The sequence below is a fragment of the Oncorhynchus gorbuscha genome, linkage group LG06 (assembly GCF_021184085.1).
Source record: "Oncorhynchus gorbuscha isolate QuinsamMale2020 ecotype Even-year linkage group LG06, OgorEven_v1.0, whole genome shotgun sequence".
NCBI classification, from domain to species: Eukaryota; Metazoa; Chordata; class Actinopteri; order Salmoniformes; family Salmonidae; genus Oncorhynchus; species Oncorhynchus gorbuscha.
In genome coordinates this window covers 81,433,392-81,458,509 of record NC_060178.1, presented here as the reverse complement: position 1 = coordinate 81,458,509, position 25,118 = coordinate 81,433,392, and the positions used below count along the sequence as shown (strand labels likewise).

Sequence of the window (25,118 nt, the reverse complement as noted above, 5' to 3'; positions counted from 1 at the left end):
TAGGGCTGGATTCAATCTGTTTTGCAGAAGATCCGTGTTAAAATGTAAAGGTAATGCAGCAGTTACCGTGAACGCAGTCTCCACGAACACAGGAACATTGCCTTTAAATTTCAATCACTACAGTATAGCGAGGATCTTCCACAATACTTCTGCAATACGGATTGAATCCAGCCCTTAACCTACACCCAGGAAAGAGATCTGAGAAGAAGAAGAAGAAGAAGAAGAAGAAGAAGAAGAAGGAAGGAGGCATTAAATGATAAATATATCTTTTGATTGTATTTTGCATGTGAGCGAAAGACAAATTTCAAAACAGAAGCACATCCAACGCAGCTGTTAATTAATTCTCAAACATGAGAACAGACCTGTTGATGTTGTGGGAGTTATGATTCGTTTTCGTGTTTGTCTACAATCATAACCATATGTTTTCACTTAAAGATATGCAAGCAAACATCTTGTGAAATGTACAGGCATTGAGACATTGTCTCATTACAGAATTATAAATAAAACACATGGGACTCATGAATTTAACAAGCCTCAATCTACCAGATATAGAATAATGCATGTCATGTGATAACTGTCTAGGCCTGAAACACAATCAAAAACAGGCACACAATGTGTACTGTTCTTTTTTATTCACATTTATGTTCCAGATCTTTCCACTACAAGAGGTCGTTTTGTTGGTTACTTCATAATGAACCAACATTATGCCTTCTGGATGACACTTAACCCTGCTATTAACAAGGCATACAAAAACTTAATCAAATAACACATGACTTCACAACTGACATTAGGCACAGACTGACACAAACTGTTATTTTGAAAAGACATTTGACTATAACAGTATGCTGCTAGCCATAACAGTAACCATTGGCTAAGGGTAGCTGCATGCCAGATGAGTAATCATTGGCTGCTAGCCATAACACAAACCGTTGGCTATCAGTAGCTACTAGCCATAACAGTAACCATTGGCTAACATTAGCTGCTAGCCAAAAGAGCAACCAATGGCTAACAGTAACTGCTAGCTATAACAGCAACCATTGGCCAACAGTAACTGTTATTGATTTAAGTAGCTAGCATGCTTCAACAGAATTGTGATAAACACTTTGCTGAACAATTTGTGAATTACAATTAAGAATTGTACACTTGATTTTGTATTCTATAATAATATAATGTTCTCAATGATATATCATAATAAAAAATAACAGTGGAGGAATTGTTACAGTAAAATAAGTTAGTAAAAACGTTTTTTTGCTTTTATTATAAAGATCAGTGACATTTGAAGACAACTAGGCCCAGTTTAAATAAAATGTGTAAAATAAACTTTCAAATCAAGGAATTTTTACATAATATATAGCTATTGGTGTATTTTTCAAATGTTTTAAGGCCTACAGTACAAGTTTCTAGAGCAGATTTTTTCAAGAAAGTAAAATGGGTGAATCTCAGTCTTTTGCAGTGGAGATTGGATGCATATTTACATTGAAGCATTTTGACTTTGATTTTAATACATTTATTAACAAAAAATCTCCTCTCTCTCCCAATCCACCCCTCCCCCACTCCTCCTTTCAGGATACATCCATGAAGCTTGGTCAAAAGTTTCCTCTTTGCCTCTATGGGCGTCTTCTCAACCTCTGGGGTGCATTCTGATGTGATCCATTGGTTGTGTTGTTGTTTAGCAGAGCGCACCCAGTGGTCTGACACACACCTGGGACTCCTCGTAGTTCTGGGTGACCTCTTAGTCCAGGCCGGCCTACATGGCCTCTCTCGCCCTCTCGTCCTGGTGTGCCATTGAAGGCTCTACCAGGTCTTCCACGTTGGCCTGGTGGGTAAAGGAGGGGAAATGGCGGTTAGCTAATAGTGGGTAAATAATGACTGTACCTACCAACTACTACACAGCTTTGAGAGTTTGCAGTAGACTTGATGTTGACTTCCCATGTCCATGTGCATTGGAAGAAGGAAATTATTCAACATGCACCCTTCTACTTAACAAGAAACCAGCATCTGTTGTTACAGTATATAATAATTACAATAGAACTGGGCCTGTCAAAACTATTGTTGGGTTTCCTTTGATAAGCTGTGAATGATTATTCAGACGATAAAAAGGATGCAACGTGAAATGTAACGTTACCCTTTGCTCCCCGGTCTCTGATATAGCCAGGCAGGCCATGGCCCTTTGGTCCCTGGTCTCTGATATAGCCAGGTAGGCCATGGCCCTTTGGTCCCTGGTCTCTGATATAGCCAGGTAGGCCATGGCCCTTTGGTCCCTGGTCTCTGATATAGCCAGGCAGGCCATGGCCCTTTGGTCCCTGGTCTCTGATATAGCCAGGTAGGCCATGGCCCTTTGGTCCCTGGTCTCTGATATAGCCAGGCAGGCCATGGCCCTTTGGTCCCTGGTCTCTGATATAGCCAGGCAGGCCATGGTCCTTTGGTCCCTGGTCTCTGATATAGCCAGGTAGGCCATGGCCCTTTGCTCCCTCGTCTCCTTCGTCTCCTTGATCACCTGGGAACAAGACATAACGTTCTCAAAACATGAAGGACATCAGGAAAACCCATGAATTTACCACCCCAAAATATGCATGCCCCCGGGACTGAGCTGGTACACAGGAACACGTTGTCCATGTTGATTAACAACCATGTGTTACTGAGATCATTGCTGGATACATTTTAAAAAACGGCTTGTAAAATATTCTTCAATTTCATTAGCTTGGCTGGGGAATTGTACCATAAGTGTGACGTCATTGTTAGGCCCTAAAACAATACATTAGAATTCACCACAAGAACACACACAACGCCATAATTAGTTATGGCTACACATCTGCTTCATTCAACTTTTGGTTGACATGGTATTTCTTTTCATATTTGTAGGCAAATTAAGAGCCAGTTTTATTGTTTACTTTCAAACAAATACATATTGATGCACGTTATGACTGATCTAAACATACTGTCGTGGGCCCGATTCCAACCCTAGTGTGTAACTGGAACATCATTTTGCTTTTATGCACTTTTCTCTCTATGCCTATTCTGACCATGAATTTAAGCATGATAATAACGTTTTATTCACCTGGTATTCGTTTGGGGTGGAGATTGAATAAATTAAGGTGTGGCGGAGGTGTGTCTACAGATTTGCAGTATTCTGACCTTAACGTAATTCCATAATAATTCCACCAATAAAGCATCAATAGACGAGGGTATAGCCTACTATTGTACACTGTTATCCCTATTATAATTATGTGTACTAATCTTCCAACATTACCATGGGTTGAAGATGGTGGTGGCCCTTTTCAAAGCACTGTTTTCTTTCTTTCATGCATAAAGGCTCTCCAAACCTGTTTTTTATGATTCATAAATACTCTTCTAAAACTAAATAATGTATAAGATCAGAGTATCAATTGGTGCTGAAACAGAGACGAATATGCATATACTGCGTTTAGATGGCTTTCTTTCATTGATCCCTAATATCTGAACCTGTTCTCTCATGTCTGTGGGCTAAAATCTAACTAAAAGGTACACCGTATTTAAAGGGATGACTTAAGATAAAAGAATAAAGATAAATGAAAACCCTATTGAATGAAAATCTTTTGGCCAGCAAATGGGAGGGTTTTCAGTGGTTGAATTAAATGTATTCAGAGCGTGCAAGGTAGCCACACATGCAGAGCGTGTTACATGACTGAATAAGGTAAGAATACCAAATACTGAAAAGTGCGTAGGAAAGTTTTGTTAGCAAAGCGCCTTATACCACCCACCACTGCGACCTGTATGCTCTAGTTAGCTGGCCCTTGCTACATATTCGTCGCCAGACCCACTGGCTCCAGGTCATCTATAAGTCTTTGCTAGGTAAAGCTCCGCCTTATCTCAGCTCACTGGTCACGATAACAACACCCACCCGTAACACACGCTCCAGCAGGAATATCTCACTGGTCATTCCCAAAGCCAACACCTCCTTTGACCGCCTTTCCTTCCAGTTCTCTGCTGCCAGTGACTGGAACGAATTGCAAAAATCGCTGGAGACTTACCTTTCCCTCACTAACTTTAAACATCAGCTATCTGAGCAGCTAACCGAACGCTGCAGCTGTACATTGTCCATCTGTAAATAGCCCACCCAATCTACCTTCCTCATCCCCATATTGTTTTTATTTACTTTGCTGCTCTTTTGCACACCAGTATCACTACACACCATAATCTGCTCAACATCATCTGCTCATCTATCACTCCAGTGTTAGTCTGTTAAATTGTAATTACTTTGCTACTATAGCCAATTTATTGCCTTACCTCCTCATGCCATTTGCACACTCGCTATATAGCCTTTTTTGTATTATATTGTGTTATTGACTGTACGGTTGTTTATTCCATGTGTAACTCTGTGTTGTTTCTGTCGCACTGCTTTGCTTTGTCTTGACCAGGTCGCAGTTGTAAATGAGAACTTGTTCTCAACTAGCTTACCTGGTTAAATAAAGGTGAAATAAAAAATAAATAAAAATGCAGAGATCAATTTAGTTCTGTCAGTCATTCATTTGCACAGTATTTCTCACCTGGCTGTCCTTGTTTGCCTGTGTCTCCCACCTCCCCATAGAATCCTGGTTGTCCAATCTCTCCATTCATACCGTCAATACCATTACCACCCTAAAACCACATCAATCTATAGCCTTGAGTAAGGTGCAGAGCTTTGACAGAGATATAATGTTAGACATTTACACAATAAGATTTCTGTCTCCTGATCGCTGGCTGGTTATCGAAGGTCACAACAGGATGCTTGACAGAAGCATTTGTATGCATTTGTGGTTTCATGAACTTCTATTAGCCTGAGAGATTCTGTGGTTCGAGGTAGAACCCTTTTGGGTTGCATTTAGGACCCTTTCTACAGAGGGTTCTACGTGAAACCCAAAAAGGTTCTACCTGGATGGGGACAGCAGAAGAACACTTTTGGAACCCTTTTTTTCTAAGAGTGTGGAAAACGTTAGTTTGGGGAACCTGAACAGGGTCTGTCTTAGTGCATAATACATGTGGAAAAGGCTTTCCACTCCAGGGATGCTGGTGAATCCCTCCAAGAACCGTTCAACCCAGAGCAAGTGCTTCGTCTGTGACTTCTTATGTTGTCTTCACAGGGACGTGGAAAGTCTGAATGTTTTCATTCCAATCTATACTGCCAAATACTTTAGCTTTCTTACTCCTGGCGCTATGTAAGCATTTAACTTGGCCTGGGAAACACAGAAACACAATAATGTAGGGAGTGTGCACTTCAACAGTGTTCCTGAGCAAAACAACCTATATGTGTAATGAGGCTTGAAGGAATATATTCTTGGTATCCTCCAGACAGTTTCCATGTTCAGTTGTTAGAGGATTTCTAAGATAATAATAAAACCAACGCACGCACGCACACACACACACACACACACACACACACACACACACACACACACACACACACACACACACACACACACACACACACACACACACACACACACACACACACACACACACACACACACACACACACACACACACACACACACACACACACACACACACACACACACAGCATAGTAACTCTAACACATGACACTCACTGGAGGTCCCGGTGTTCCCTTCTGTCCTGTGGGACCGGGGGCACCCAAGGGGACGTCCCCGTAGAGTGGGCACATGGCAGCACATGTCCTCTTCACAGAGTTGGCAAAGGTAGATATCTGTTCCAGCACCACTCTCTTGCAGACCTCAATCACGTGTTGAGAGGGGAGGGTTGGGCCCTGTGGAAACAAGTCATGACTGCATCCATTACTTGGAGATTACTCAACAGTGGGACAATGACATGCGATATGGAATATAACAATTGCAGGACAGGGCAGGCCCAACCAATGGCATGCAAGGCTCTTTGAGGAAATCGGTGAGTGTATGTAATGAACGGAGAGAAACACAAACAACAATTGTTTTGTTAGGCACATTATAGATTTACAGCCAACTCTTGCTGTGAGTCACAAAAAACAACATTAATTAGAAACCATTTACAAGCCTGCTCGACACTGTTACCACACATGGTCTATGCCAATCGCTATAATGACTAAGTCTGTGAGAACAGCTCTGATGAGGTTAGTTTAGGGTATCTGTTATATATCTTTTATCAAGGAAAACAGAAGATAGTTGGCATATTGGCACAATGCAGGTTGTAAATATGGTGACTTGTTTTGAATGGATCAGTCAGTGGATCAGTCAGTGGATCAGTCAGTGGATCAGTCAGTGGATCAGTCAGTGGATCAGTCAGTGGATCAGTCAGTGGATCAGTCAGTACAAAATTATGGCAGTAAATAGTGTCACTGTTCACACAACACAATTGAAAGCAGGTTCCAGGCTCTCTTATCACTAGGGGTTGTTGGTGAGTCATCCATTGCATGTGTGACTTTTGTGAGTTTTACTATGTGAGACATATACAGTATAGGTAAAGGTGGTACAGGCTTGTCTTTTTTTTCTTTTACCCAGACAGTCAGTAAAAAGGCCTACTTTAATATTCAACGCTTGTGTGGCACCTGCCCAAAACAAATTAAGTTACTTGACCTTTTCAGATCCTGCTGAACATGGCACTTCCTGTACTTACTGGTGGCCCTGGCGGACCCTGAAACCCGACTGGTCCTCCATCACCCCGGACGCCCTTAGTTCCGACTGGGCCTGTGCGTCCGGGCTCGCCCCCTGGCCCACACTTCCCCCGACCACCGTGGGGAACCTGTGCACCCATTTCTCCAAACTAAAGCACAGACAGAACATCAACAGAAATGTTCTGTAATACACCCACAACATACTGATAGGTTGTTAAATGCCCAGGACTAAACTACAATTCCTCTAACGTGGTTCCCATTTGGTAGAGCACACAGACATAACCCACTGGTTGAATCAACGTTGTTTCAACAAAACTTGTCTATATATTGTGACGTGGAATCTACATTGAAAATACATTGGATTTTTAAAAAGACATCTATGGACGTTTTACAGTTGAAACCCACAGGATTGTCATCATGGTAACCAGAGGGGTCCCCGATGATCTTCTTGGCCTTCCTGCGACACCTGGTGTTGTAGGTGTCCTGGAAGGCAGACAGTGTGCAACCAATGGTACAGTACGTTCAGCTGAGCGTACCACCCTCTGTGGCACCTTGCAGTCCGCGGCGGTGGAGTTTCTGTACCAGGCTGTGAGGGACCTCAGGGACAGACCCAATTTCTTCCGAATCCTGAGGTTGACAAGTCAATGTCGTGCCTTCTTCACCACGGTTTCCATGTGAGCGTGCACAGCCTAGTTCCCCCTGAAATCCACAATCAGCTCCTTTGCTTTTCTGACTTTGAGGGAGAGGTTGTTTACCTGGCACCACACAGTCATAGTGCCTACCTCCCCCCTGTAGGCCGTCTCATCATTGTTGGTAATCAGGCCAACTACTGTCGTGTCATCAGCAAACAATTTTTTTTTTTTTTTTTTTTTACCTTTATTTTACTAGGCAAGTCAGTTAAGAACAAATTCTTATTTTCAATGACGGCCTAGGAACAGTGGGTTAACTGCCGGAGTTGGAACAATGTGAGGCCACGCAGTCTTTGGACACTGTGCAAACAAAACCCCAAACGAGCTTCAACGCCATACAACACTCCTTCAGTGGCCTCCAACTGCTTTTAAATTCTAGTAAAACTAAGTGCCAGCTCTTCAGCCGATTGCTGCCGCACCCTCCTGCCCGACTAGCATCACTACTCTGGACTGTTCTGACTTAGAATATGTGGACAAGTACAAATACCTAGGTGTCTGGTTAGACTGTAAACTCTCCTTCCAGACTCACATTAAGCATCTCCAAACCAAAATTAAATCTAGAATCGCCTTCCTATTTCACAACAAAGCCTCCTTCACTCATGCTGCCAAACATACCCTCGTAAAACTGACTATCCTACCGATCCTTGACTTCGGCAATGTAATTTACAAAATAGCCTCCAATAGTCTACTCAGCAAACTGGATATAGTCTATCACAGTGCCATCTGTTTTGTCACCAAATCCCCATATACTACCCACCACTGCGATCTGTATGCTCTCGTTGGCTGGCCCTCACTACATATTCGTCACCAAACCCACTGGCTCCTGGTCATCTGTAAGTCTTTGCTAGGTAAAGCACCGCCTTATCTCAGCTCACTGGTCAACATAGCAACACCCACCCGTAGCACGCGCTCCAGCCGGTATATTTCACTGGTCACCCCCAAAGCCAACACTTCCTTTGGCCGCCTCTCCTTCCAGTTCTCTGCTGCCAATGACTGGATGAATTGCAAAAATCACTAAAGCTGGAGTCATATATATCCCTCTCTAACTTTAAGCATCAGCTGTCAGAGCATCTTACTGACCACTGTACCTGTACACAGCCAATCTGTAAATAGCACACCAAACTACCTCATCCCCATATTATTGCTTACCCTCTTGCTATTTTGCACTGCTATATCTCTACTTGTACATCATCATCTGCACATCTATCACTCCAGTGTTAATGCTAAATTGTAATTATTTTGCCTCTATGGCCTATTTATTGCCTTACCTCACTACTCTTCTACATTTTCACACACTGTACATAGATTTTTAAATTGTTTTTTTCTTTTGTGTTATTGACTGTACATTTGTTTATGTGTAACTCTGGGTTGTTGTTTTTGTCGCACAGCTTTGCTTTATCTTGGCCAGGTCGCAGTTGTAAATGAGAACATTTTCTCAACTGGCTACCTGGCTAAATAAAGGTGAAATAAAAATAATAATAAATACAGAGGGTACAGGATAGGACTGAGGACGCACCTTTGTGGGACCCCCGTGTTGAGAGTAAGTGTGGAGGAGGTAATATTGCCTACCTTCAACACCGGAGCCGGCCCATCAAGATGTCCAGGACCCAGTTGCATAGGTCCAGTCCCAGGGCCATGAGCTTTTTGGTGAGCTTAGAGGGTACGATGATATTGAAGGCTGAGCTGTAGTCGATGAACAGCATCCTCACATATGCATTCCTTTTGTCCAGGTGGGTGAGTGCAGTTTGCAGTGCAATGGTGATTTTGTCATCCGTGGATTTGTCAGTGTGGTAGGTGAATTGGAGAGGGTCGAGTCTGTCGTGGAGGGAGGAGGTGATGTGGTCTTTGACTAGCCGATCAAAGCACTTAATGATGACGGAAGTGAGTGCTACGGGTCAGTATTCATTCAATTCAGTTACTTTCCCTTTCATGGTCACAGGGATGATAGCGGACATCTTGAAGCAGGTGGGGATAGTGGCCTGAGCGGCCTGAGCCTGAGAAAAAGGGCACATGACAGCACGCCTGGAGTTTGCAAAAAGGCACATGAAGGACTCTGACAGCATAAGAGTCGGACTGGGCGGCAGGTAGCCTAAGACTGGGCGGCAGGTAGCCTAAGACTGGGCGGCAGGTAGCCTAAGACTGGGCGGTAGGTAGCCTAGGGGCGGCAGGTAGCCTAGGGGCAGCAGGTAGCCTAGTGGTTAGAGTGTTGGGCCAGTAGCCGAAAGGGAGCTTGATCAAAGTACTTTGTTTCTGGCCATTTTGAGCATGTAATCGAACCTACAAATGCTGATGATCCAGATACTCAACTAGTCTGAAGGCCAGTTTTATTGTTTCTTTCATCAGAACAACAGTTTTCAGCTGTGCTAACATAATTGCAAAATGGTTTTCTAATGATCAGTTAGCCTTTTAAAATTATAAACTTGGATTAGCTAACACAACGTGCCATTGGAACACAGGAGTGATGGATGCTGATAATGGGCCTCTGTACGCAAGTTGTAGATATTCCATTAAAAATCTGCCGTTTCCAGCTACAATAGTCATTTACAACATTAACAATGTCAACACTGTATTTCTTATAAATTTGATGTTATTTTAATACACAAAAAATTTGATTTTCTTTCAAAAACAAGGACATTTCTAAGTGACCCCAAACTTTTGAACGGTAGTGTATATATATATATTTTTTTTTAAATCCCAGCCCCTGTCCCCGCAGGAGGCCTTTTGCCTTTTGGTTGGCCATCATTGTAAATAAGAATTTGTTCTTAACTGACTTGACTAGTTAAAGAAAGGTTAAATTAAAAAATGAATAAAAATATTTTATAAATATCCTCTCAATGTAACGGGTGTCATCGCCGGATGAGGAATAATCGGACCAAAGCACAGCGTGGTGAGTCTTCATGCTTTTTATTTAAACTGAACACTATAACAAAATAACAAAGAGAATCAATGAAACCGAAACAGTCCTGTCAGGTGCAGAAAACACTAAACAGAAAATAACTACCCACAAAGCATAGGTGGGGAAAAGCTACCTAAGTATGGTTCCCAATCAGAGACAACGATATTCAGCTGTCCCTGATTGAGAACCATACCCGGCCAAAACAAAGAAATACAAAACATAGAAAAAGGAACATAGAATGCCCACCCAAATCCCACCCTGACCAAACTAAAATATAGACATAAAAAGCTCTCTAAGGTCAGGGCGTGACACTCAAGCTCTGTCAGGTTGTATGGGGAGCGTTGCTGCAGTTATTTTCAGGTCTCTCCAGAGATGTTTGATTGCATTCAAGTCCGGGCTCTGGCTGGGACACTCAAGGACATTCAAAGACTTGTCCTGAAGCCACTCCTGCATTGTCTTGGCTGTGTGCTTAGGGATGTCGTCCTGTTGGAATGTGAACCTTTGCCCCAGTCTGAGGTCCTGAGCACTCAGGGTTTTCATCAAGGATCTCTCTGTACTTTGCTCCTTTCTTTTTACCCTCGATCCCAACTCGTCTCCCAGTCACTGCCGCTGAAAAACATCCCCACAGCATGATGCTGCCACCACCATGCTTCACCGTAGGGATAGTGCCAGGTTTCCTCCAGACGTGATGATTGGCATTCAGGCCAAAGAGTTGAATCAGTTGAATCAGACCAATGAATCTGGTTTCTCGTGGTCTGAGATTCTTTAGATGCCTTTGGGCAAACTCAAAGCAGGATGTCATGTGCCGTTTAATGAGGAGTTGCTTCCGTCTGGCCACTCTACCATAAAGGCCTTATTGGTGTAATGCTGCACAGATGTTTGTCCTTCTGGAAGGTTCTCCCATCTCCACAGATGAACTCTGGAGCACTGTCAGAGTGACCATCAGGTCTTGATCACCTCCCTGACCAAGGTCCTTCTCCCTCGATTACTCAGTTTGGCCAGGCAGCCAGCTCTGGGAAGAGTCTTGGTGATTCCAAATGACTTCCATTTAAGAATGATGGAATCCACTGTGTTCTTGGGGACCTTCAATGCGGCAGAACATTTTAGGTACCCTTCCCCAGATCTGTGCCTCGACACAACCCTGTTTTGGAGCTGTAAGGACAATTCCTTCGACCTCATGGCTTGGTTTTTGCTCTGACATGTACTGTAAACTAGAAACATCTTAAGGATGATCAATGGAAACAAGATGCACCCGCGCTCAATTTCGAGTCTCATAGCAAAGGGTCCTGAATACCTATGTAAATGTAATAATTTGAGCTAAGGTTTTTTTAAATTCATTTGCATAAATAAAATAAAAAACTGTTTTCGCTTTTGTCATTACGTCATTGCTGAGGATTTGTAAAAATGTTTATCCATTTCTGAATACTTTTCCGAAGGCACCGTGTGTATTTAATTTTCAATACATTTGCAAAATGTTCTGAAAACATATTTTCACTTTGCCATCATGGGGTATTGTGTGTAGATAGGTGAGAGAGAAAAACAAACAAATGGATACATTTAGACTGTAACACAACAAAATGTGGAAGAAGTCAAAAGCATGAATACTTTCTGACACTGTGTATATGGTTATGTAGAATACCAACGACTTTTAAAAAATGTAACCTTTATTTAACTGGGCAAGTTAGTTAAGATCAAATTCTTATTTACAATGACGGCCTACACCGGCCAAACCTGGACGACGCTGGGCCAATTGTGCCCCGCCCTATGGGACTCCCAATCACAGCCGGTTGTGATACAGCCTGGATTCGAACCAGGGTGTCTGTAGTGACTCCTCAAGCACTGAGATGCAGTGCCTTAGACTGGTGCATCACTCAGGAGACTTAACAACAAATCTTCTTACAAATGTCTTCTGCAATGACTCTGTCGTCCCCATTTTCTTTCACTGTATGTGACTATGGCACTACAATGCAAGTAAAGTATATTTACCTTGCCTTTGGGGCCCTTTTCGCCCTTTTCTCCCTATGGAAAGTAAGTAAACCCAGAGTGAGTACAGATAGATAACATGGGCTTCATGAATACTGTTCAAGATGAAGTAGAAACAATTGAACACAATTACATTTTATATATGAAAAACAAAGCAATAGTATAAGTGTCTTTGCACCGTTGACTCCTTGGATCTCTTCAATGCCTGTATCTCCCTGTAAGATACAATTGAAACAAAACAGATGATTAAAATGCCATTGCACATTCTACTTATTTTCACAGACTGTCTGTCTGAACATGTGAAACATGACTGAAACACAACACAGCATGTCCTTGCTACCTTCTTTGACTCTAATTCATCTGATCTATAGGACAGTGTTTCTCGCACATTCATTAATCCCTACGAGTCTTTGATGGCCCACAAATCTTTGCCATCTTTTTTTTTCATCCAGGAACAGGATGTGTGTGTGTGTGTGTGTGTGTGTGTGTGTGTGTGTGTGTGTGTGTGTGTGTGTGTGTGTGTGTGTGTGTGTGTGTGTGTGTGTGTGTGTGTGTGTGTGTGTGTGTGTGTGTGTGTGTGTGTGTGTGTGTGTGTGTGTGTGTGTGTGTGTGTGTGTGTGTGTGTGGACAACGTGTCCCCAGAGTCCTTCGCCTCTGTCCTGATGGATGGCAAATGTCAAATAAACATGTACTTCAGAGCTACAGCAAAAACGACTTTGTTTTGTAGGGGACATCATGTTCCAACAACATGTCTCCCTTTAGACTCTGTATCAGTCTGATGTCTTCATGACAATTACAGGTATACAACGAATGACAAGAAAAGGAGATGCAAAGTGCCAAATGCCTAATTCACAGCAATTCTATTTAGTGTTCCTGGGAGAGTGTTTAATAACATTGTAATGAAGCATTACTAATGTTGTGTGTAAAACAAAAATCCATAACAAGATTCAGAAATAGGAGTTACTAAACAAATATATTAAGGCTTGTACAGATACTGATTTACATGTCTTAATGCATTTAGCCTTTTGAGGGCTTTTAAAGCCAGCACCAAAGGCTCTTAAAATAGGTTATATTCTGATTTGAGAGCTGACACTGGAAAGAGAACAGAGAAGCCCATGGTTTTACTCACACACACGTTGTAGTCTGAAGCCACTATGAGCCACATAATGACGCAGCCAACATGGAGTGTGCTATGCACTGCAGTGCAGTGGGAGTTGTCTCTCATCAGACAGGATTAAACTTCAAAAACATGTTGAAAGTCCTATATGTGATCTCCACATCCAGGGTTTTATATATACAGCTCTGCAGTCTGCATGACTGTACGTCGTTTTTTGCCGTACATTTATTTGAACATGTTTTGAAATGCATGAACAGCTGCAGAGAGTCAAATATTTGATCTAACTACTTCCGGGGTTCTAAGGAATCTGCATTGTTCTCACTCTACATCAGAGAATGTGGTTTCACGCCGTGAGAGAATAATGCATAAACAGACACATTGATTGTATAATGCACATATGATTGAGAGGATTGTAAGAAACCCATCTAGTAAACACCTGTAACAGGCCCCGTCCAGGCCACATGGTGCAAAGCAAGCTTTGATTTTGTTATCAGCAGGCACATAAACAGGTAGAACAGGCCCTGAACAGGCCCCCAGGGGAGTTTAGTACCTACGTTACCTCAGGTTCAGATGGGGAGAGAATAGGATTTTCTGTGAAACAAGAGCCATGGCTCTGCCGTGAAAGCCAGTTTGTCACCACTAGTGAACATGCCTTAAGAGCAGAGCAGCCATTTGACAATTAAGGAGAAGAGGAGAGCCAATCAGGCGGGGAGAACTAAGTGAATCATCCACTAGTTTTTTGTTGTTCCACCCTGGACATGGGGATTGATGTGGGGTGGTTGCCAGGTTAATGGGGGTAGTGAGCTACAGAAGCTCTGTTTGTAGTGACAAATGTAAAGACAGGACAGGTAATACGTTTTGTCTGTGCACATCTCTGGATAATGATTTAGAGTAGGTCTAGTGTTTCGTCTAGTGTTGTAACTTAGTCATGAAATGTTGGTACTGTACTGAATACAGTAGCAAGTCTCATGATCAAATCAGTTAATTGCAAAGCTGTGCTTTTATGTAACATTCTGAAGAACGTCATCTAAACTCACTAACACTTACAGTACAGTATATAGGTATTGGTCACCAGTTTTACCTTAGCGTTGAGAACACATAGATATGTGATGATAATGTTATGTGATCTGGGTGTAGACTAATGAATGTCTTGACATTTGACTTGATAATTTGGGTGCAATCACACTTCATTATAGAACTCCCTACATGTTGCTTTTCTAGCCGTACAGTAGGTGAATAACGTTGATTACCTTGGGGCCTGGCCGTCCAGCTGCTCCCACATGCCTCTGTTGGAGAAATGACATGTTTTAGTGGTTTGGTTTAATCTCTTAACTTGTATTTCAAATAGTTTACGAAGAGTCACCCGGAACACTCACGACAGGTGTCGGGGGTCCGATAAATCCGGGTCTTCCTGGCTTTGCTGCTGATCCCTTATAACCTCTGGGGCCCTGGAGAGAGAAGCATTTCTTAAATTTAGCAGAGGGATCACTTACTTTTCACAGTAAAAAATGATCCTGTACAGTAGGATGGCAAATGACTGGACACAGACATCTGTTGAGAAGGATACATTTAATAGTGCTGCTCCTCAATACTCCTCCTTGAATGCAATGGGTTCTTAATTAAAGTGAGACGTGTGAAGATTTGTATTTATTGTGGATCCCCATTAGCTGCTGCCAATGGGGTCCAGCAAAATGAAGGCAGTTGCACAATTTTAAAAACATTTCAATACATTCACAACATATTTCACAACACATTAAGTGTGTGCCCTCAGGCCACTACTCTACTACCACATATCTACAACACAAAATCCATATGTACGTGTGTGTATAGTGCATATGTTATCCTGTGTGTATGCATGTGTCTGTGCCTGTGTTTGTGTCTCGTCACAGTCCCTACTGTTGCATAAGGTGTATTTTAATCCATTTTTTTATCTGATTCTACTGCTTGCATCAGTTACCTGATGTGGAATAGAGTTCCATGTAGTCATGGCTCTCTGTAGAGCCTTGTGTCATTAGTTCAAACAGACAGCTCTGTGCATTCAATACATCTCACAAATACAAGTAGTGATGAAGTCAGTCTCTCCTCCACTTTGAGCCAGAAGAAATTTACATTCATATTATTAATGTTAGCTCTCTGTGTACATCTAAGGGCCAGCCATGCTGCCCTGTTCTGAGCCAATTGAAATTGTCCTAAGTCTCTTTTTGTGGCACCTGACCACATGACTGAACAGTAGTCCAGGTGTAACAAAACTAGGGCCTGTAGTACCTGCCTTATTGATAGTGCTGTTAAGAAGGCATAGCAGTGCTTTATTATGGGCATACTTCTCCCCATCTTCACTACTATTGTTTTGACCATGACAGTTTAGAAATCCAGGGTTACACCAAGCAGTTTAGTCACCTCAACTTGCTCAATTTCCACATTTTTCATTACAATATTTAGTTTAGGTTATTGAGGCATTGTTCCAAATACCATGCTTTTAGTTTTTTAAATATTTAGGACAAACTTATTCCTTGCCACCCATTCTGAAACTAACAGCAGCTCTTTGTTAAGTGTTCCAGTCATTTCAGCTGCTGTAGTAGCTGACGTGTATAGTGTTGAGTGATCCGCATACAATAACATACAGGCTTTACTCAAAGCCAGTGCCATGTCATTAGTAAAGATTGAAAAAAGTAAGGGGCCTAGAAAGCTGCCCTGGGGAATTCCTGATTCTATCTGGATTATGTTGGAGAGGCTTCCATTAACAGGTTTCCTGAGTGGCGCAGTGGTCTAAGGCACTGCATTTCAGTGCTAGAGGCATCACTACAGACCCAGGTTCAATTCCAGGCTGTACCACAACCGGCTGTGATTGGGAGTCCCATAGGGTGGTGCACAATTGGCCAAGTGTCCTCTGGGTTAGGGTTTGGCTGGGGTAGGCTGTATTTTTAAATATAATTTGTGCTTAACTGACTTGCTTAGTTAAATAAAATAAATAAAGAACACCCTCTGTGTTCTGTTAGACAGGTAACTCTTTATCCACAATATAGCAGGAGGTATAAAGGCATAACACATATGTTTTTCCACCAGCAGACTGTGATCGATAACGTCAAAAGCCAAACCCCACAATCTTTTTATCATCAATTTCTCTCAGCCAATAATCAGTCATTTATGTAAGTGCTGTGCTTGTTGAATGTCCTTCCCTATAAGTGTGCTGAAAGTCAATTTGTTTACTCTAAAATAGCATTCTATCTGGTCAAACATTGTTTTTTCCAAAAGTTTACTAAGGGTTGGTAACAGGCTGATTGGTCAGCTATTTGAGCCAGTAAAGGGGGCTTAGATAGTGGATTTACTTTTGCTTCCCTCCAGTTCTGAGGGCACACACCTTCTAGTAGGCTTGAATTGAAGTGGCAATATCGTCTGCTATTATCCTCAGTAATTTCCCATCCAAGTTGTCAGACCTCGGTAGTTTGTCTTTGTTGATAGACAACAATCATTTTTTCACCTCTTCCACTTTACAGAATTCAAAATTACAATGCTTGTCTTTCATAATTTGGTCAGATATACTTGGATGTGCAGTGTCAGCGTTTGTTGGTGGCATGTCATGCCTAAGTTTGCTGATCTTGTAGTTGGCAATATCAGTGGGTTTTGTGATGAATGAGCCATCTGATTCAATGAATGATGGAGCTGAGTTTGCCTTTTTAGCCAGAATTTCATTTAAGGTGCTCCAAAGCTTTTTACTGTCATTCTTTACATAATTTATCTTTGTTTCATAGTATAGTTTCTTCTTATTTTTATTCAGTTTAGTCACATGATTTCTCAATTTGCAGTCAGTTTGCCAATCGGTTGTGCTACCAGACTTATTTGCCATCCCTTTTGCCAATCCCTCTCAACCATACAATTTTTAAATTCCTCCTCAATCCACGGGGATTTAACCATTTTTACTGTCATTTTCTTAATGGGTGCAGGCTTATTAGTAACTGGAATAAGCAATTCCATAAATGTGTCAGATGAAGCATCTGGTTGCTCCTCATTACACACCACAGACCAGGAAATATTATTTAAATCATCAACATAAGAATCACTACAAAACTTCTTGTATGACCTCTTATACACTATTTTAGGCCCAGCCTTTGGAACTTTGGTGTGACAGATGTGAAAGACGACTGTACTTACAGTTTGGCCTTGAGGCCTCATCTCCCCTGCCGGCCCCAGCATTCCTTTCTCCCCCTGTTTAGGGTAAAACCACACACCTTCATTAACATATATGAATCTAATAAATAAAATGTTTTTGTTTTATTGGCTAATTCTGTTACCATTATTCCGAATTGTCCATTTCTACCCTCCGGGCCCTGTGGTCCTTGATAAGCCTTGAGAACGGATAGATAATAGAACAGATCAGATACAGACAATAGATATGGTGCACATTCCCCGGCTCATCATGTCTATGATGGGGTATTCGACATGTTGCTGATGTCCTAAAAATACATGGTACGTATTTCTGTAAGGCATTCCTGCAAACAGCATCATGGATGATGAAAGACTGTGAACCTACATCTACTCCTATTGTCATCATCTCTCCCAGGCAAACCAGGGTCTCCAATAATGCCCTGTAGAGATATGTTGTTATTGGTGTTACTAAAGGTTTTCCAAAGCTTGCTCATCTCTGAGATTAAACGTACATTTTAGTCGGAATAACTCACCTTTTGTCTAATAGTGCCATATCTTCCTTCTGCTCCTTGGGCACCGTGGTGTTGACAAACAAGTTGAATAATGAGATATGTGCAATCACAGCAGCAAGATGTGTGACCTGTTGCCACAGAAAAAGGGTGACCAGTGAAGAACAAACACCATTGTAAATACAACCCATATTTATGCTTATATATTTTCCCTTAAACATTTGTACATCGTTTCGGCGCCGACAGAGATGGCCGCCTCGCTTCGCGTTCCTAGGAAACTATGCCGTTTTTAGTTTTTTTACGTGTTATTTCTTACATTAGTACCCCAGGTCATCTTAGGTTTCATTACATACAGTCGAGAAGAACTTACTTTATATAAGATCAGTGTCAACTCACCATCAGTACGACCGAGAATATGATTTCCGCGACGCGGATCCTGTGTTCTGCATTTCAAACAGGACAACGGAATGGATCCCATGCGGTGACCCAAAAAAAACGACTCCGAAAAAGAGGGAAACGAGGCGGTCTTCTGGTCAGACTCCAGAGACGGGCACATCGTGCACCACTCCCTAGCATTCTTCTCGCCAATGTCCAGTCTCTTGACAATAAGGTTGATGAAATCCGAGCAAGGGTAGCATTCCAGAGGGACATCAGAGACTGTAACGTTCTTTGCTTCACGGAAACATGGCTCACTGGAGAGACGCTATCGGAGGCGGTGCAGCCAGCGGGGTTCTCCACGCATCACGCCGACAGAAACAAACATCTTTCTGGTAAGAAGAGGGGCGGGGGCATATGCCTTATGTCTAACGAGACATAGTGTGATGAAAGAAACATACAGGAACTCAAATCCTTCTGTTCACCTGATTTAGAATTCCTCACAATCAAATGTCGACCACATTATCTACCAAGAGAATTCTCTTTGATTATAATCACAGCCGTATATATCCCCCCCAAGCAGACACATCGATGGCTCTGAACAAACTTTATTTGACTCTTTGCAAACTGGAATCCATTTATCCGGAGGCTGCACAAACAGTGCAGCTATTCCTTCCGCAAGGCTATCAAACAAGCTAAGCGTCAGTACAGAGACAAAGTAAAATCTCAATTTAACGGCTCAGACACAAGAGGTATGTGGCAGGGTCTACAGTCAATCACGGACTACAAGAAGAAAACCAGCCCAGTCACGGACCAGGATGTCTTGATCCCAGGCAGACTAAATAACTTTTTTGCCCGCTTTGAGGACAATACAGTGCCACTGACACGGCCTGCAACGAAAACATGCGGACTCTCCTTCACTGCAGCCCGAGGTGAGTAAGACATTTAAACGTGTTAACCCTCGCAAGGCTGCAGGCCCAGACGGCATCCCCAGCCGCGCCCTCAGAGCATACGCAGACCAGCTGGCCGGTGTGTTTACGGAAATATTCAATCAATCCCTATACCAGTCTGCTGTTCCCACATGCTTCAAGAGGGCCATCATTGTTCCTGTTCCTAAGAAAGCTAAGGTAACTGAGCTAAACGACTACCGCCCCGTAGCACTCACTTCCGTCATCATGAAGTGCTTTGAGAGACTAGTCAAGGACCATATCACCTCCACCCTACCTGACACCCTAGACCCACTCCAATTTGCTTACCGCCCAAATAGGTTCACAGACGATGCAATCTCAACCACACTGCACACTGCCCTAACCCATCTGGACAAGAGGAATACCTATATGAAGAATGCTGTTCATCGACTACAGCTCGGCATTCAACACCATAGTGCCCTCCAAGCTCGTCATCAAGCTCGAGACCCTGGGTCTCGACCCCGCCCTGTGCAACTGGGTACTGGACTTCCTGACGGGCCGCCCCCAGGTGGTGAGGGTAGGCAACAACATCTCCACCCCGCTGATACTCAACACTGGGGCCCCACAAGGGTGCGTTCTGAGCCCTCTCCTGTACTCCCTGTTCACCCACGACTGCGTGGCCACGCACGCCACGCACAACCTCAGGAGGCTGAAGAAATTCGGCTTGTCACCAAAAGCACTCACAAACTTCTACAGATGCACAATCGAGAGCATCCTGGCGGGCTGTATCACCGCCTGGTACGGCAACTGCTCCGCCCACAACCGTAAGGCTCTCCAGAGGGTAGTGAGGTCTGCACAACGCATCACCGGGGGCAAACTACCTGCCCTCCAGGACACCTACACCACCCGATGTTACAGGAAGGCCATAAAGATCATCAAGGACAACAACCACCCAAGCCACTGCCTGTTCACCCCGCTATCATCCAGAAGGCGAGGTCAGTACAGGTGCATCAAAGCTGGGACCGAGAGACTCTAAAACAGCTTCTATCTCAAGGCCATCAGACTGTTAAACAGCCACCACTAACATTGAGTGGCTGCTGCCAACACACTGACACTGACACTGACTCAACTCCAGCCACTTTAATCATGGGAATTGATGGGAAATTATGTAAAATATATCACTAGCCACTTTAAACAATGCTACCTAATATAATGTTACACACCCTCATTATCCATCTCATATGCATACGTATGGAATACCCACGAATAAAGCTATATTCAGGGAGGACCAACACCAGATCATCGTGCAGGGGTACAAGGTATTTGAGATAGATATGGACAGTGCATTCTGGAAAGTATTCAGACCCTTTCCCTTTTCCACATTTTTTTTAAACATTATTTTCCACAAGTTACAGCCATAATCTAAAATGTAGTAAAAAACACATGTCCTCATCAACATACACACAATACCCCATAATGACAAAGCAAAAACAGTATGTTTATAAAAAATAAAAAACATAAATACCTACATAACTATTCAGACCCTTTGCTATGATACTCAAAATTGAGCTCTGGTGAATCCTGTTTCCATTGATCATCCTTGAAATGTTTCTACAACTTGATTGGAGTCCACATGTAGTAAATTAAATTGATTGGAAAGGCACACATCTCTCTATATAAGATCCCACAGATGATCCCACAAGCCATGAGGTCGATGGAATTGTCCGTAGAGCTCCGAGTGTCGAGGCACAGATCTGAGGAAGGATACCAAAAAATATCTGCAGCATTAAAGATCCCCAAGAACACAGTGGCCTCCATCATTCTTAAATTGAAGAAGTTTGGAATCACCAAGACTCTTCTTAGAGCTGGCTGACCGGCCAAACTGAGCTATCGGGGGAGAAGGGCCTTGGTCAGGGAGTCGACCAAGAACCCAATGATCACTCTGATAGAGCTCCAGAGTTCCTCTGTGGAGTTGGGAGAACCTTTCAGAAGGACAACCATCTCTGCACCACTCCATCAATCTGACCTTTATGGTAGAGTGGCCAGCCAGAAGCCACTCCTCAGTAAAAGGCACATGACAGCCTGCTTGGAGTATGCCAAAATGACACGTAAAGGACTCTCCGACCATGAGAAACAAGATTCTCTGGTCTGATGAAACCAAGATTGAACTCTTAGGCCTGAATGCCAAGTATCTCGTCTGGAGGAAACCTGGCACTATCCCTACGGTGAAGCATGGTGGTGGCAGAATCCTGCTGTGGGGATGTTTTTCAGCGGCAGGGACTGGGAGACTAGTCAGGATCAAGGGAAAAATTAACGGAGCAAAGTACAGAGAGATCCTTGATGAAAACTTGCTCCAAAGTGCTCAGGACCTCAGACTGAAGCAAAGGTTCACCTTCCAACAGGACAACAACCCTAAGAACACAGCCAAGACAATGCAGGTGTGGCTTCGGGGACAAGTTTCTGAATGTCCTTGAGTGGCCCAGCCAGAGCCCGGACTTGAACCCAATCGAACATCTCTGGAGAGACCTGAAAATAACTGTGCCGGGATGCTCCCCATCCAACCTGACAGAGCTTGAGAGGATCTGCAAGGAAGAATGGGAGAAACTCCCCAAATACAGGTGTGCCAAGCTTGTAGCGTCATACCCAAGAAGCCTTGAGCCTGTAATCACTGCCAAAGGTGCTTCAACAAAGTACTGAGTAAAGGGTCTGAATTCTTGTGTAAATGTGAATGATAAATTTGCAAATATGTCTAAAAACCTGTTTTTGCATTGTCATTAAGGGGTATTGTATGTAGATTGATGAGAAAGAAAAAATGATTTCATACATTTGACAATAAGGCTGTAACGCAACAAAATGTGGAAAAAGTCAAGGGGTCTAAATAATTCTGAATGTACTGCATGTACATATTGTACATATACACAATTTGTTTCTGTTTGTCACTAAGGACTTCTTCATCTACAGTGGAATTTGATGGACAGTATGGAGACACTGTAAACATCCTCACTGCCTTGTTAGCTAACCTACAGATAGTCCTCCCACTAGGAAATCACTAGGGCTAAAAGTGCTACCATTACTAACTCAATTTGTTGAGTCAAGACTATTCCCAAACCTGGCCAGAGGTACTAATGTTGTTTGTGCTGATGTTTTGTTTGTTGCCTGCTCTACAGACAAATATATCGGTGAATTGTAAAGGTCCCTACTTTTGTGTAGAAAAATATTTTTAATCATTATTATGATTTTAAAAAGAAGAAAAAAAAGATTATTACCTGATTTTTCAGGGGGTGCTGCAGCACCCCTACTTCCTGTGGCTATGATTATCATAACAAGAGGGGTTGACTGTGTGGCCCCTCAACATACCTGCGCTACCTGTGCCCCAACCGGTCCTTCAACACCGGAGGGCCCTTCTTCTCCCTACAAACAAGAATAGAAGCATACAATGTTATTGAAAATGAAATAATTCATAGGAGAGAACATGGGGAAATAAGACTGGTGGATTAAATGATATTCACTTTCAAATCAAATCAAATCAAATTTTATTTGTCACATACACATGGTTAGCAGATGTTAATGCGAGTGTAGCGAAATGCTTGTGCTTCTAGTTCCGACAATGCAGTGATAACCAACAAGTAATCTAACTAACAATTCCAAAACTACTGTCTTATACACAGTGTAAGGGGATAAGGAACATGTACATAAGGATATATGAATGAGTGATGGTACAGAGCAGCATACAGTAGATGGTATCGAGTACAGTATATACATATGAGATGAGTGTGTAGACAAAGTAAACAAAGTGGCATAGTTAAAGTGGCTAGTGATACATGTGTTACATAAGGATGCAGTCGATGATGTAGAGTACAGTATATACATATGCATATGAGATTAATAATGTAGGGTAAGTAACATTATATAAGGTAGCATTGTTTAAAGTGGCTAGTGATATATTTACATCATTTCCCATCAATTCCCATTATTAAAATGGCTGGAGTTGGGTCAGTGTCAATGACAGTGTGTTGGCAGCAGCCACTCAGTGTTAGTGGTGGCTGTTTAACAGTCTGATGGCCTTGAGATAGAAGCTGTTTTTCAGTCTCTCGGTCCCAGCTTTGATGCACCTGTACTGACCTCGCCTTCTGGATGATAGCGGGGTGAACAGGCAGTGGTTCGGGTGGTTGATGTCCTTGATGATCTTTATGGCCTTCCTGTAACAACGGGTGGTGTAGGTGTCCTGGAGGGCAGGTAGTTTGCCCCCGGTGATGCGTTGTGCAGTCCTCACTACCCTCTGGAGAGCCTTACGGTTGAGGGCGGAGCAGTTGCCGTACCAGGCGGTGATACAGCCCGCCAGGATGCTCTCGATTGTGCATCTGTAGAGGTTTGTGAGTGCTTTTGGTGACAAGCCGAATTTCTTCAGCCTCCTGAGGTTGAATAGGCGCTGCTGCGCCTTCTTCACGACGCTGTCAGTGTGAGTGGACCAATTCAGTTTGTCTGTGATGTGTATGCCGAGGAACTTAAAACTAGCTACCCTCTCCACTACTGTTCCATCGATGTGGAAAGGGGGGTGTTCCCTCTGCTGTTTCCTGAAGTCCACAATCATCTCCTTAGTTTTGTTGACGTTGAGTGTGAGGTTATTTTCCTGACACCACACTCCGAGGGCCCTCACCTCCTCCCTGTAGGCCGTCTCGTTGTTGTTGGTAATCAAGCCTACCACTGTTGTGTCGTCCGCAAACTTGATGATTGAGTTGGAGGCGTGCGTGGCCACGCAGTCGTGGGTGAACAGGGAGTACAGGAGAGGGCTCAGAACGCACCCTTGTGGGGCCCCGTGTTGAGGATCAGCGGGGAGGAGATGTTGTTACCTACCCTCACCACCTGGGGGCGGCCCGTCAGGAAGTCCAGTACCCAGTTGCACAGGGCGGGGTCGAGACCCAGGGTCTCGAGCTTGATGACGAGCTTGGAGGGTACTATGGTGTTGAATGCCGAGCTGTAGTCGATGAACAGCATTCTCACATAGGTATTCCTCTTGTCCAGGTGGGTTAGGGCAGTGTGCAGTGTGGTTGAGATTGCATCGTCTGTGGACCTATTTGGGCGGTAAGCAAATTGGAGTGGGTCTAGGGTGTCAGGTAGGGTGGAGGTGATATGGTCCTTGACTAGTCTCTCAAAGCACTTCATGATGACGGAAGTGATTGCTACGGGGCGGTAGTCGTTTAGCTCAGTTACCTTAGCTTTCTTGGGAACAGGAACAATGGTGGCCCTCTTGAAGCATGTGGGAACAGCAGACTGGTATAGGGATTGATTGAATATGTCCGTAAACACACTGGCCAGCTGGTCTGCGCATGCTCTGAGGGCGCGGCTGGGGATGCCGTCTGGGCCTGCAGCCTTGCGAGGGTTAACACGTTTAAATGTCTTACTCACCTCGGCTGCAGTGAAGGAGAGACCGCATGTTTCCGTTGCAGGCCGTGTCAGTGGCACTGTATTGTCCTCAAAGCGGGCAAAAAAGTTAGTTAGTCTGCCTGGGAGCAAGACATCCTGGTCCGTGACTGGGCTGGATTTCATCTTGTAGTCCGTGATTGACTGTAGACCCTGCCACATGCCTCTTGTGTCTGAGCCATTGAATTGAGATTCCACTTTGTCTCTGTACTGACGCTTAGCTTGTTTAATAGCCTTACGGAGGGAATAGCTGCACTGTTTGTATTCAGTCATGTTGCCAGACACCTTGCCCTGATTAAAAGCAGTGGTTCGCGCTTTCAGTTTCACGCGAATGCTGCCATCAATCCACGGTTTCTGGTTAGGGAATGTTTTTATCGTTGCTATGGGAACGACATCTTCGACGCACGTTCTAATGAACTCGCACACCGAATCAGCGTATTCGTCAATATTCCCATCTGACGCAATACGAAACATGTCCCAGTCCACGTGATGGAAG

General features: G+C 43.4%; 1 protein-coding gene across 2 annotated transcripts; it reads right to left on the bottom strand.

The window, feature by feature from the left end:
* Positions 1 to 369: 369 nt before the first annotated feature.
* On the bottom strand, positions 370 to 17,470 carry LOC124037271 (collagen alpha-1(XVII) chain-like). Of its 2 annotated transcripts, XM_046351963.1 has the most exons (9): positions 17,416 to 17,470; positions 14,643 to 14,714; positions 14,517 to 14,552; positions 12,328 to 12,364; positions 12,153 to 12,185; positions 6,584 to 6,730; positions 5,565 to 5,741; positions 2,126 to 2,497; positions 370 to 1,816 (listed from the first exon to the last, which is right to left on the bottom strand). In XM_046351963.1, exons 3-9 carry the CDS (start codon positions 14,546 to 14,548, stop codon positions 1,748 to 1,750), a joined length of 867 nt encoding a protein of 288 aa, XP_046207919.1. In that variant the 5' UTR covers positions 14,549 to 14,552; positions 14,643 to 14,714; positions 17,416 to 17,470; the 3' UTR covers positions 370 to 1,747. The 2 variants fall into 2 exon arrangements, with proteins under 2 accessions (XP_046207919.1, XP_046207920.1); XM_046351964.1 differs by lacking the exons at positions 14,517 to 14,552; positions 14,643 to 14,714; positions 17,416 to 17,470 and having other exon boundaries at positions 12,283 to 12,364.
* Positions 17,471 to 25,118: the final 7,648 nt, after the last annotated feature.